This window comes from Lycorma delicatula, chromosome 6 (genome assembly GCF_047948215.1).
Source record: "Lycorma delicatula isolate Av1 chromosome 6, ASM4794821v1, whole genome shotgun sequence".
Lineage (NCBI taxonomy): Eukaryota > Metazoa > Arthropoda > Insecta > Hemiptera > Fulgoridae > Lycorma > Lycorma delicatula.
In genome coordinates this window covers 142,858,968-142,874,050 of record NC_134460.1, presented here as the reverse complement: position 1 = coordinate 142,874,050, position 15,083 = coordinate 142,858,968, and the positions used below count along the sequence as shown (strand labels likewise).

The following is a 15,083-nucleotide window of genomic DNA, read 5'->3' as shown; positions in this document are numbered from 1 at the left end:
GCTGCATATGCTTTGTAACTATTACTTTGTGTCTACTGTTTTTAACAGTGAATTGAGCTTGCTATTGCTGCATCCCTGAATTTATTTTTTAATTTGTTTATTCTTATTATTGTTGCAATCATTTAGTCTTAACAATGTAAGTACCTCTATAGTCTTAAAATAAGTTAAATACAAGAATCTATAGTAATAAAAAAAGCACATTCTATCATCATTAATAATTTCTGAAATATTTAAAATAATGGTTTTTGATATCAGCTAACACTGATTAACTTTTGAGTCAACTGAAAATATTTAACTGGTGAAAAATCTGTATAAAATTAAGCATCTTATATAAGGTAAGATCATTTTTATTATTTATTATGAAGACATAATGCAATCTGTACTAATTCATAACACATTCTATTTATAAATAACTATGTATGGTTTCAATTTGATAAATTAAATTTTCCTATCAGTTAAATTTGTCTTTACAAATGTAGATGTATTGTGAGACTAAGTGGCGGAGTAGATATGTTTGAATAAATATAGGAAGAGAAAAGGTTTTTAGAGCTACACGATAGCCATTGCAGCCATTAATTAAGCTTACTGTGTAACCCTTAGTTAGAAATGGATTTCCTAAATAAGGCCAGAGAGATTCCTGTAACTTTTTTCAGGGAAAAACATGTAAGGAAAAGGGGTGGGTAATACAGAGAGATTATGATAAAGACAGATCCTTTATGCAAAAATGTTAAATTTTATATGGGGTTGATTGCCATCTCCATCAAATTGATGATTCCACGTATGATTTCTTCAAAGGAATCTCTTGTGTATCATAGAATGGCATAAGTCTAATGAGCTTCAGTTCATCAGTGCTATGATTGGCTATTAAATTGAAATCTCCTCTCATACTGCAAATCTGGAGTATGTATTACTGCCTGCCACTTTTGCTGTAGGCAGACATACCAACATGAAAACAGAAACCTAGAATTGACTAGATTTCTTGGATTTCAACCTTTTTGGTGGAAATCTAAGAATACTCAAATAATGGAAGCATCATGTTACTGGATAAATTTTTTACATAAATCAGTTTAATAGCTGTGCTGAAATCACTTTTTCTTCAGAAATATCAAATATAATAAGACAGAATTCCCTGGAAAACACCAATGGCACAGTGATATTCAACAAAATTATGAAATATATAGATGTACTTCTAGAATTAAGACAAAAAATGTGTATCCATATCCCTAATAACGTTTTTAATGTAATATTCTTTTTTTCATAACTATCAAAATAATTTCATTTTGCCTAATAAATTACAATTTTTAGCCTTCTAAATAAATCTTAATCATTTAAAAAATTATTATTAAAATCATTTATTCTGTAAGTGTGATTTGTCAAAATCACTTACACAAGTGATTTTGATAAATGATGACTTGCAGAGTAACATAATTTTTAATGTCCATTCACAAACAGAATTATTTGAATTTCTTTGTGTTTCTCAAGGTAAGTTTTTACTTTTTTTTTTAGTTTATAATAATTATATGTTAATGTTAAATATTAATCTTTTTTTTTTTATTGAAATTAAAGGAAAATTGGAAAAAAATAGTCTTTAAGTAGTTTTAAAAAGTGTCTTTAATCAAGAAAACAGTGAAGTATAATCCTTAATTGTTCAGAATAATTTACTTTGGATAAAATCTATTATTCCTATTTTATTAGTAAGTCTAACCAATGTAGACTATGAATCATTGAAGCCAAAGTTGCAATATTTTGTCAGATCTTGTTTCAAAAATAAAGCTAAGAATAATTGAATAAATTCAAGAATAATTCAGTAAACTGATGTAATCAAAGAATAACACATACTCCACAATTTATTTTTTGAAAATAAGCCTTTCTGACCAAAATACTTTCAGCATTGATTTTAACTGGAACCGCAGTGCAAAACAATTTTATTTACTCTTTACTTTTTTATTGAAATGAAAGGAAAATTGAAAAAAAAATGGTCTTTAAGTAGTTTTAAAACAGAGTGTCTTTAGTCAAGAGAACAATGAAGAAGTTTTTATCCTTAATACAGAAAAATTTACTTTGGATAAAATGTGTTATTCCTATTTTATTAGTAAATCTACCCAATATAGGCTATGAATTATTGAAGCCAGTGAGGAATGTCACTAGAGGATATTAGTAGAAAAATTGTATATTATGTTGTACGTTATTTGTGATGCAACGTTAATAACAAAATAAAATTATTATTAATTTGTATTAGACACTGTACTTTTAAAAAACATTGGCTAATATTCTCTTACGATTACTGTGCCGTGTTTTACTACAGCATGTATAACTGTGCTTTACAATTCATTTTTAACTTCTGTGGTCAATAAATTATAAGATTAAGTAACCGTTTGCTTGGTTTGCAGAAAAACCAATGAATCTGACATTACCTAAAATGAATTGAATGCATAAATATAAAAAAGTAACATGTTACTTACTTATTGTCAGTACACTTTGTCTACTTCCAATAATCATATCTAAATATGTCCTTGACAACTTTTAACTAAACTTGAACTTTTGAACAAAACTGTTTTGAATTTGATATATTTCATCACTTGATCCTGATCTGCAAGTAAAGCATGTTATGAATAACTGTGTTCTCCTTCTGGAATCATCTGAGTTTCTGTTGAATCCTAAAGAAAAGACCAAAAATGTTTTAACACTTAAGTGAAAGACAGTCTGGACCATTCTGTAGTCTACTTTTATACCACAGGATTTGGTATGAAACCGAATTGGAATGAAAAAACATATTTTTGATTAATTTTGTGTAAGATTAATATTTTTTCTATCTGTTCTGAAGTACAGGAATGTATTAAAATTTTTTTATGAATTTATTGTCTAAAAGTTTAAAATAGTTTGTCCCTAATGTTTGGTTTACAAAAAAAATTTCAAATAAGTTTTCGGCATTATTGTATTTTTTTTCTATCTTTTACATTTTCAAATTATTTAAGATTTTTCTGTAATCAGTCACATGATCATCTATAAAAAGTCATAAACCACTTCCTGATGTTTCCTCTTATACTTCCCATGTAGTATATATTTTTAAATTTATTTTGAGTCTTGTGATATTTTTGTATATTAAAATGTGAGATATATCATAGCATTATAATGTCCAATCTGTTTTATGCAAGTTGTCAGGTCATTGTTTCAAGAGGAAAAAATATTTATGACTAAATCAGTTATGCATTTGTCTCAGTCATGTTGTTTCAAATTATGAATAATATAATGACCAGAAAAGTTTTCTACTTTTATTTGTTTAATAATATAGCATATGCATACCTACATTTTACTATTGTTGTAAGAACTTCAATATAGTTTGAATCAAATAACATTATAAGTTCTCCTATATCTACTGATGTGCAGAGTAAATTCAGGGTCTTTTGATAAGATTTTTAATAATCACAGCAGTAATTTAAGTTGAAGCTGGCTTTAATATTTTATACTAAATATACAAAATCACTTTTAGTCACAATGTTAATTGTAGATAAAGAATGTGTGTTGTTATTCTTGAGTCTTTACAGACAAAAGTAGTAAATGAATGAGTATTTTATTCATGGGTCACTAATATAAATAAAGAATATTTCTGTAATGTAGGATTACATTAGCATTAAAACATTATAGTCATTTTAATAAAGATTTTTGTTTTCAAATTTTATATTAAGTAAAATAAACTATCTGTAAATGAATTGTTTAATTTACACATTTGTAATTAATGATCTAAGTGTCCCATTTTCACTCATATAGTGTTCTTACTCTGTTTTTAAGACTAGGAAACTCCCTACAGTTGTTAAGTGGTAACTGAAAACAAACTTATTAAATGTTAAAATTTAACTGAAGGAGTAATATTGAATGTTGTTTTTAGAAGTAGTACAAACATTTCCAAGAAGGCCATGAAGATGAGCACCCTGGATGTTCTAGCACATCAACAACCTATGATAATGTTGAAAAAGTAAAGAAAATGATTATGGACAATTGCCGAATCACTATCAGAGAAGTTGCTTATGATGTTGGCATATCATTTGGCTCAAGCCAAGCAATTTTTTCAGATGTTTTGGGCATGAAATGTGTGACAACAAAATTTGTTGAATTTCGACCAAAAGCAATGTCAAATGGACATTGTTCAGGAATTGCTGAATGAAATGAACAACAATCCAGAATTGCACAAATGGGTCAAAACTGGTGATGAAACGTGGGTGTATGGGTATCAAAATTTAGGCCCGATCATCCCAATGGAAGGTTCTAATTACTGTGTTCTTCGATTTCAATGGCTGATTGCATCATGAGTTCTTACCACCAGATCATATGGTCAGCAAGGAGTACTACCTGGAAGTTCTATACTGTTTGTGTGAAACAATTCAAAGAAAACGCCCAGATTTATGGTGAAATAATTCATGGTAATTACACCATGATAATTCACTGCTCACACTTCACTGCTCACACTTCACTGCTTTTTCATGAATCTTTGCCCAAAAACCAACACTGTTATTATGCCTCAGCATCTTTATTTGCTGGACATTGCCCCCTTTGACTTCTTCCTATTCTGCAAGCTGAAAAGAACCATAAAAAGATGAAGTTTTGCCAACATTGAAGGGATAAAGACAGAAGCGCTGAAGGAGCTAACTGTCATACTGACAGTTGTGTTCCACATATGCTTCAAAGATTGAAAAATCGCTCGCACAAATATATTTGAAGGGGAGTACTTTGAACATGCTGGCCATTCCTGAGATTTGTGATTAATTGAACCCCAACCACCAAGTACACCAGTAACCACTGTCTAGTTTTCAAATCTATATAAAAATAACTTAACTTGTCTGTCTATGATTTGAACTTCAAAACCTTTGACTTCAAAAAAACCGGATAAACACTGACAGTTTTACCACTAGACCAAACCAATGGTTAAAAAAAAATATTTTAAATAAATTTCTGGAAAGATTTTTTAAATGGTTTGGTAATTTATTAATATTGACAATAGATCATAATCATAATAAAACCCTTTCTCATTATTCAAAGTACTGTGTTGAGTTTTGTTGTCTTAGTGTTACACAAGTGGTATATAAATATAAAACTTCTTTTATAATATAATAATATTAGTTTTTCAGCCTCCGCAAAGTACAGAATTAGAGAACACTCTTACCTTTACTTTTTTATGTTTATCAGAACGTTTTTGGGCACAAACCCATCTTCAGTGATTTTTTTATTTTAATTAATTCTTTGTTTACATTTACACATTAATTTTAACTTTTTACATTCTATTTTGTAAAAATTGTTTTTTAAATAAAATTTAAAACATTTTTTAAAACTTTCAGAACAAATATTTGTTCAGTCAAGGAACTGAAGAAGTGTTGCAGTAAATTTTCATTCTCTTGACTGAACAAATATTTGTTCTGAAAGTTTTAAATTTTATTAACAAACAATTTTTACAAAATAAAATTAAAAAGTTAAAATTATTGTATAAATGTAAACAAAGAAGAATTTATTAAAATAAAAAATATCACTGGAGATGGGCTTGGGCCCGAAAATGTTTTGACGAACATAAAAAAAGTAAAGGTAAGAGTGTTCTCTAATTCTGTACTTTGCGAAGGCTGAAAAAATATTATTATATTATAAATAGTTTAATTAACAGAGGGAAAAAGTTGACTATAAAACATTTAATCTAAATAAATTATAAAATTGTCTTTATATAATAAATTGCTTGTTTGTTCATTTATTATTAATGTTGATAATTAAACTGGTTACTATGTTTAAATTATTTAAAAAATTGTCTTTTGTTCTATTGTTAAAAATTACCAAAAAAAATGACAATGTTTATTTATTAGAAGATCATAAAAAGATAAAATCTTTTTGGTAAAGATTTTATATTTTTCCCACAAAAATTGTCTCTAGTTCCATTTTACTAAAGAAAATGTTCAGTTTATAATTTTTAATGTAATTTTTGTTGACAGCTTTTTTTTTGCAGTTCTTTTGCAATGAACAGCAATTATAAATAAATCAAGATAAGTGGTTAGCTTCAGTTTTGTATGAATTGAAAAGATAGCTAAACTTCAAGTTTTATTTAACCAAAATTCAATTTTTTTTTAACAACCATAAAAAATTATATATCTCTCCTTAAGGAATTAAAAAAAAATATTTTGTCAGAGTTAAAAATGAACAATACTAAGAGTTCAACATACATAAAAACTTTATTTCATTTCATCTGAAACTTCTCATCTTTTTGGCTATAGAATGTATTTAACTGATCACTAAAAAGTTGTGTAATAGAGAGAGAAAGAGATCTTCATATAAAGAGGTATTTGTAGTTAATTCAGTTTGAATTTACTGTCATTAAATCAAATCTGTGTCACATTGTTAAAAATTATTATTTTAAAGGAACTGATAATCATTTCTGTAATTTTATAACAATAGTTTTTACAAGTATATGAAAATCCAACTAACTCATAAGTGGAATGCTGGGTGGGTATCTTTTTATGTGCATGCATGTGAAAATTTATCTCTGAATTAAAAAAAAAATTTCTTATATATTTTATATAATTGTTTTTAGATACAGATTCAAATTTACAGTGTTAAGTGCATGTATTAGGTTAAGTCAGTAATTAATAGAATAATGAATGATTAATGTTATTTGTTATATTATGTTCTTCTAATTAAGTTGTTAATTGTGTAAAGCTGTTTTTTTAATTTTGTGTGTTGTGTGTTTGGATGTGTATACACATATACACACACACGCACATACTTAGGTATTTGTATATTTGTGTGTTGAAATGAACAATTCTGTTATTTCACAGAAAAATTATTTATTTTATATTTTGAACTACTGTTCAATAAGATAATCTGTTCTACGTGTATATTTACAAGTCGTTTTTAAGGTGAGTGATGTTTTTATTCAGTGCAATGAGCAACTCTGGGAAATAAAGAAAAGTTCTGTTAATTATAGTACAGCCTGGAAAATGATTGTACAACAAATCTTTATAAAAATTTTATTTTGTTGAGTATATTAAATGTATAACTTCATTTATACACGGTGAAAAGTTTTATTAAAAGAAGTAGAAACAAACTTACTTGACTGATATCACCCCATTTCCTCTAAGATTTTACATTCAAGAGCTATAAATATCAACTGATAAAAAAATAATTAACCCCTTAAGATACTATCAATATCTGGTCAAATCTCTTTTTCAGATTTGAAAAATCTAGGTAAAACTAGTTCTCATTTTGTGTTCTGTTGTGAATAGATATATTAAATATTAATTTTTATTAGTATTTATAGCCATTATTAATTTAAATTTATTGTATTTGCTTCACTAAATAAAATAGAATTCTTTGCCATAAATTAATAACTTCATGAAGAAGTTAACCTTTGTTTGATTCATCACCCATTTACATAAAGATTATTATGAAATAAGACTTTTTGTAAACAGCAATATTAAAAAAAGACATAGAAGAAAAAAGAAACTTATATTTTATAAATATTACTTTTTTCTCGGTTACCTTAGTTCCATGATTAAAAGAATTCTTTAGTTGAATAGTGATAATATTTTTTAAAAGAACTAGATTATGTTCTTTATTTTCAGTCTTTCATGTAACTGGAAAGTTTTGCATTACCTTTTTGCATTATATTTTTATATATTCAGTTATTACTAGTTACATCTAGTAAGATGATTTTTAACTAACTCTAATTTTTTTTTTTTGTAGGGTTTCTTTTTCATTTTCAGTTACCATAAAATATTTGGATACTATTATCACGCAAAATAAAACCTTTTCTTAATTATGCTGTGTTCTTTGATCAGTCAAATTTTTTTTTAGTTTATATGATATATGCAGTATGTGTTTTAAAAAAGATAAAAAGGAATAAACATAGGAGGAAAAAAGCATAAGGTTTGCTCTGATGATATGGTAATTATAGCTGGTGGCACATGTGGTGACTTCAAAGTTTGTTAACAGCACTGGAGGAAGGAATGAAAATAAATTTAGGAAAAATTGAAGTATTGGAAGTAAACAACAAAGAGGATTTAGTCATAAGGAAAAGTGAAAGAAGAATAGAAAAAGTAAATGATTACAGATATTTGAGGACTATGGTGACAGAGTACGGGAAGAGGGCAATAGAAATAAAAGTAAGGATTGCAATGGCAAGAAAACCTTTAGTAAGAAAAGAAAATTACTATCTAGTAAGAGTCTGGAGTTAAGGAAGAAGTTAAGTGAAGGCTATGTATGGTAGTGAATCATGGACAAAGAGAAAGAGGGACTGAATTGAGGTTACTGAGATGTGGAATTGGAAAATTATGGTGAAAGTAAAATTGATGGATGAAGTGAGAAATAAAAAAGTAATGTACACTTCTTAGGACATGTGATTAGATGAAACGGAATCTTGACAATTTCATTGGAAGGATCAGTAGAAGAAGACAACAAACTAGTTGGAAGGATGAGTTGAAGATTTGAAATTACAACGGGATGAAGGAAAAAGGTGTAGGTTAGAAATGGATGAAGATAACAGTGGCAAAAGAGACCTGCTGGCAGAACACCAGATGATAATGATGATATATATTAATATTTTAAAAATGATTACATACTTCCCAAATTTCTAAATTATTTTGTATGTCTGTAATCATATTTTTTATTAAATGTTTTGCATTTTTTAATTACTCCCCGTTAATCCCTCATGCATTCTAAAAATCTTCTTTAAACAGTTGGTTGTTTCTCCTGTGTACACAATTATTCCTTTCTATGTGTATGTGATTTATTCACAATATTAAGCACTAATCTTGTGCATGATAATGTGGAATGGAAATTTTGCAATGAATAAAAATGCTGACCCTGACTACGATTCAAATTCATGACCTTCCAGATTTAATTGTGACTTTACTGCAACAGATGTAATACTCTGAATTATTATTATTATTATTTGTCAAGTATTTTATTATTATTATTATTATTATTATTTGCAGGTTTATATAGTGATATATATAAATATATATTTTTTTTATCAATATATTAACTGTTTCGTTTATATTAATATTTATATAACTGTAATAATGTTATTGGTATTTTTATTGCTATTTTTTGTAAGATTTTTCAGGTATTTATTGCTTATAATTTTTTTCTATAAACTGCATATGAAATTTGCATCAAATTCATTATTCTTTTATATGTTTTTTTCCAATGAACGCTTTTCCAATAAAAATGTAATTAAAATATTCCAGAAAATTTAATCAAAAACATATGTCGTTACAGTTGATAGAAGTTTGTGTATTTACAGTTTAAAAAGAATTAAAATATTTGAAAAATATATATATTTTTAAAATGTACGTTTTTTTTAAATTAAAATTTAAAATAAATTGTATTAACTGTCTGTAATCTAAAAGTAGATATTTTATATTAATGAAACATTAGGGTTTGATAGTAATATACCCAAAAATATTAGAATAAGGTGTAATCATCATAAATATGTATGGTGGTCTTTTGAAATAACGAATTGCAGTTGTTCTATGATTATTATATTCCATTTATGGGCATTCTTTTACTAGTGAAGAAAGTTTTTATATGTTATTTAACCTAGTGATAGAATAATGGGGTAATAAGATTTGTTTCATATTTACTGTAACTTGTTTCTTATTTAGCGTAGATCTAATTCCAAGTTGCTGAATTTCAAAAACTCATACTGTTAAGAACTCAAACAGTTCCATATTTTATATAAATCAAGTTTTTTATGTGAAATGATTCTTTACTAATCCTTTTTTTTACAGTCATTGCTAATTGCATTATGGATATAGTTAGCAAAATCACCTAATGAGTTTCTTTTTGTATGAGTAGTTTTATCATCTCTGAAGAATTAAACATCAATAGTTCTATGATGTGATAAAAATTAGCTTAATATTTAATTTAACATTTAATTGCAATTTTTTTATGTTTTACTGTGTGTGGTTATCTTTTTGTTACTTTAATTAAGCCAGTATTTAAATTGGAGTTTTTTTGTAGGTTTTGTCAACACTAGTTGTCATCAGTTTCACTACACCTGTATTTATTATCGTTATCATACCAGTTGGAATTTTGTACTATTTTATTCAGGTAATTTTTCTTGTTTTTTTTTTTTTTTTGTTAGAATGTACATATTTTATTTATTCAGTTATTCATTGATCAATTTGGTGAATTATAAGTAATCTTTTCATAGACAAGTTTTAAAAAACAATTTTTTCTAAACACATTGAAGTATACTTTCAAAAATCTTATCAGAACTATATACAACTTCTTAATTGACAAATGTAAAAAGATATTTCTAGAAACATACTTCCAAGTATTTAGAAACTGGGTTATTTTAAAATTTGTTATTTATTCATTAATATTATTTTTGTATATCTTAACAAAATACTTCCACATGCTACATAATATCAGGAACAGAAAAGATTGTTCCTTTATGAACCCTGACCCTGTTTTCTGGTAGCTGTTCAATTTTTGAAGTAAAAGTAAATTTTATTACAGTATTTATTTAAGCCATTTGACACGAAACTATTGATCAGTAATATGGACTTCTATTTCATTAAAAGTGACCAGATTTCCTTTGGCGGTCCCAAAGGAATCTTTGATCCCTTCTCTATTGATCTTTGGTGGATTCTTTGATCCCTTCTCTATTTTTTTAGTATTGGTGAACAACCAGTGAGATTATTATATATCAAAAAAAGAAGAAATGACTGCTGTAAGCCTAACTATAGCTCTTAAGTAAATTGTCTTTCCTATTATCTCAGCTGTGCTTAATCCTTAATGATTATCAATTTTCAATGTTTTGTTGATGTTATTTTGCTGAATAGAAAAGAATGTTGCAGGACGTTAGTAGAAATGATGTATTTATTTAACCAAATTATATTATCTGTCATAAACAGTTTATTTCTTTGTGGCTTATTTCATGCTGCTGTAGTAGATCTACTGATACTACCACAATCTGAAATATTTGACCTGATACTCTGTAGTACTGTTGAAATTGACAAAATTATGTTTACATGCTGGATAAACAACACTGGCAGAGAACTCTTTCAGCAGTGGATATTAGAAGAACTGTGTAAGCAGCCAAAAATGAAATGTTCATTGTTGCTGTTCTACAGCAACATTTGAAAATATGGTAAGAATTCATTTAACCCATTCAACAATAGTTAGCAACAGCTGGTGAGGCCAGTATGCAGATCTATAAACAGGTGATCTTTCGTGTAACCCATAGATAGGATGTGGAGCTTTGGTGAATGGAGTAACAAGAAACATTGGGGAATGGCAAAGCATCACTTGGAGTCTTATTTGGCCAAGTTTATTTCAGCAGAAATATCAGAGGGACAGTCTGACATAATCCTGCATTAAATCTCCTTGTTTTTACCTCTGGATCGTAACAAAGTATAAATGGGAAGTTTAAATTACACTACAGTATCAAATTATTTTCTAGTGCAATATCAAAACAGTGTAAAAATATTTAGTGTTTTAAGAAATTAATTTAATTCATTATGAATCTGTTACACCTAAATTACTGTGCAGGCTTACAAAAAATGTGCACAGCTATTTAATGGGAAAATTCCAATAATTTTATTAGAAAATCTGGAAAATAAAGTAAATTAACTCCAAAGTAATCCTTTAGGATTGACATGCAAATGCATAATGATAAAGGGATTGTTTTGAGAGGAGTCCCTTCAAAAAATAAATAAAAAAGATTTATAAACACAAGTGGGTATATGAATATAAATATCCATTAATAAATAGTTCATCAAGATTTACAAAAAAAAAGTAAGTATCATTATAGTCACATCAGATAATCACATCACACCAAAGACTTGCCTCTTGGTTAGTTTGGTACATAAATACAGTATGTATATTGTTTATTATTACAGTGGTTGTAGTGACATATAGGTTATTATGACTTTTTTTTACTGCAATGCAACATTTTATCACTTATAATGACGGACGGAAGCAACTCGTCAGTAATGTAGTATATCTACATTTTAGCAACATTGGACATTTAAAATCAGTCACCTTTTCCTTTTTACCTGCATATGTACCATAGTTCTTGTTTTTCTTATCTTCTTCCTGTACCAGATTGTTGTAAACTGAAGTAGTCACATTCAGATGTTATTAATCTTTTGCTGTGAGCGTACATATCATGCCGGTACAGTATTTTATTTTACGTATCCTGAGTAATTCATTTAATAGTGATTTAATTATGACTTAGCAAAAAACATTCATGGTAGAGGAACAGGCGCACAATATCTGGCAGTTAGAGAGTGGTGAAACTAATAAGGATATTACCCAACAATTAGGCGTAGGCCATTCAACAATATCGATGATATGGAAGAACCATGAAAAAATTACGAAAAATTTTGAAACCAATTCTATGAAATCAAAAAAATTACAGCCTAATCAACATAATGATGTAGACCAAGTGCTGTTAAAATGGTTTAAATACCAGAGGGGTAGTGATATCCCTATTTGCGGCCCTTCATTGCAAACTAAGGTGAACGGTTTTTCTGAAAAATTTGGTAAACAAGTGAAATAACTTCAGCTTGGATACAATGGTTCCATCACCATCATGATATTGTGTGAGGGAGAATAAGCAGCGAGGCTGCAGCAGCTCCAACCAGTGTGTCAGAAAAATGGCTAGAAAGCATTTGACCAAAATTAAAAGAGGGCTATTCAGACAAAAATTCTATAATGTTGATGAATCTGGTCTTTTTTGTAAACTGACACCAGAAAGAACCCTTCAGTTCTTTCTGATGAAAGGTGAAACATGTTCAGGGGGAAAATTATCAAAAGAAAGACTAACAGTACTAATTGCTACAAATATGACTGAAACTGACAAAAAAATTTCTGGTTATAGGGAAAAGTGCTAAACCCAGATATTTTTAAAATTTGAAATTGCTTCCTGTTATGTACAAAAGTAACAAGAAAGCTTGGATGACAAGTGATATCTTTACGTCTTGGTTACGAAAATGGGGCCGTGAATGAAAGATTGAAAATGACAAAATACTGCTGCTCATTGGCAACTGTCTGGCTCATTCATATGTTGAAAATCTTTTATGTATAAAGTTAGTGTTCTTACTACTAAAAACAACAGTAGTCTTGCAGCCCTTAGATCAAGGCCTGATCAAGTCAGTAAAAGTCTACTACAAAAAACACCTAATTTTACAAATGATACCGGTTTTAGTTAAAAAAAAAGGAAACACAAATAACTATTCTGGATGCTATAATTATGTTAGAAAGATCATTCTCTGCTGATTGTAAAAACTGCTTTCAACATGTAGGATTTTTACCACAGGCTAGCAAAGTTACTGATGTCGTATGCGAAGAAGAATCTTTAGTGGAATGGGGCAATAGTCTGCAAAACCAGTCGTTGTCAAATGCAATTTTTTGAAGATTATCAAAAAGTTAACAAAAATTCAGGAACGCATGAAACTGTAACAGATGATGTTGTAGTGGCTTCAGTACTAGCAGAAATAGACGGAGACATAGGTAATGACAACGATGAACACATCAACCTGCTAAATCTTCCAGAAGTTTTAGCAGCAATGAAAACTGTTGGCCAGTTTCTCAGTTTTACAGAAATTGCTAATGCAGAAACAAAGAGTGTTTGTTTTGATTTAGAAAAGAACCTTCAAAGACTGTATTACAATATGAAATGTTCAAAACAAAACAGAATAACCAAAGTTTTGCAGAAAAAGTAATTTTTACAGTTTTACTCTACCTTATTTGTATTTATTATTGCAATTTTTTTTTTTTTATTATTATGGAAGTAAATTATTATTTTACTGTATTACAATACCTGTATAGATGGCATATTAAAGTAATACCACTTAGCTACCTAAACATCGGTTATTGTGGCTGTCGGTTATAATGACCTAAAATGGTCGGTTGTTTGGAAGTCACTGTAAACAATATTTACTGTATTTAAAATAATACATTGATAATATATTTTGAATAAGCATATTACACCACATTTTATCTTTCAATTGGTAATAATTAAACAGCTTTTAAAGATTTAATTGGTTATCAATTTCAGCCATATTGTTATCTAAGATACCATCAATTCTCAGTGCCAGTAAAGATCTGTGCCACAATGGCCTAAAATTTACACAACCTGGTAGACTTTAATAAGTTGTTACGCAAAGAACATATTCACCTTCTGCTAAAAGTCACTAGAAATCTATGCATTGATCGAGTATGCTCCAAGCACACCTATCAAAAGTTCAACTTCCTCATAGTAACTGTCTTGCTTTGACAACTTTCATAGTCTTTTACTTTTTGAATTTTATTGTCACTCTCATTCCCTCACTGTGAAAGCTATCTTCAATGATTCTTAACTAAACAGTCACACCCTCTTTAAAGATTATCCTAGCACAGACTTCCTAAGCAGTTGCTTTAGCTTGTTTATTACTAAGAATTCTTATATGGCATGGAACTTTCTTGGCATAAACTGATAAATGTCTTCTAGTTGCTGAGAAAGGAAGCAATGACTACATCTGAAATTATCATGCACATAGTGTAAATATCAAAATCAAAGCTCACTAGAGTGTGGCTTTATCTCTTAACAATGTGACTCAACACTAACACCATAACAACGTTCATATCGTTAATATACTCCCACAAAATGCTACACCAGAAATTTAAAGAAATAACTGAAATAATGCACGAGAGGAGATTGACTTTCATAGACATATTGGAAGGATGAGTTATTAATGAAATTCTCCAGAAAATCCTCCTCTTTCATCTAGAAAGAAAAACTAAAACCATATATTGTTAAAGAATTTAGCTAGAATACAAAATCAGGAAATCTCATAAAAATTATTGTCTGTAAAAAAGAAGCTCCAAAATAAAAAAGAGTAGTTACTGAAGAATTCTGGAAAAAGGTCAGTTAGAGGCTTCAAACTTACAGACAGGAATGGAAGGAAAGGGATGCTAAGAAAAGTATCCATAGTTCTAAGTAAGAATATTTTTTCCTGAAAAGTATCCATAGTTCTAAGAAAGAATATATTTACCTATGTAGTAAAGACTTGCAAATAATCGATTATGCATAGAAAAGTATTATCAAAAGATCCATACTT

General features: G+C 28.3%; 1 protein-coding gene across 4 annotated transcripts in view; it reads left to right on the top strand.

Annotated features, from left to right (window-relative positions):
* The window catches only part of MRP (Multidrug-Resistance like Protein 1), a 174,908-nt gene that overhangs the window by 126,950 nt on the left and 32,875 nt on the right, over positions 1–15,083 (top strand). For all 4 annotated transcript variants that reach the window (XM_075368697.1, XM_075368695.1, XM_075368694.1 and 1 more), the window contains exon 21: positions 9,994–10,083. In XM_075368697.1, coding sequence (XP_075224812.1) covers positions 9,994–10,083 — 90 coding nt within the window. The remainder of the gene's footprint in view (positions 1–9,993; positions 10,084–15,083) is intronic.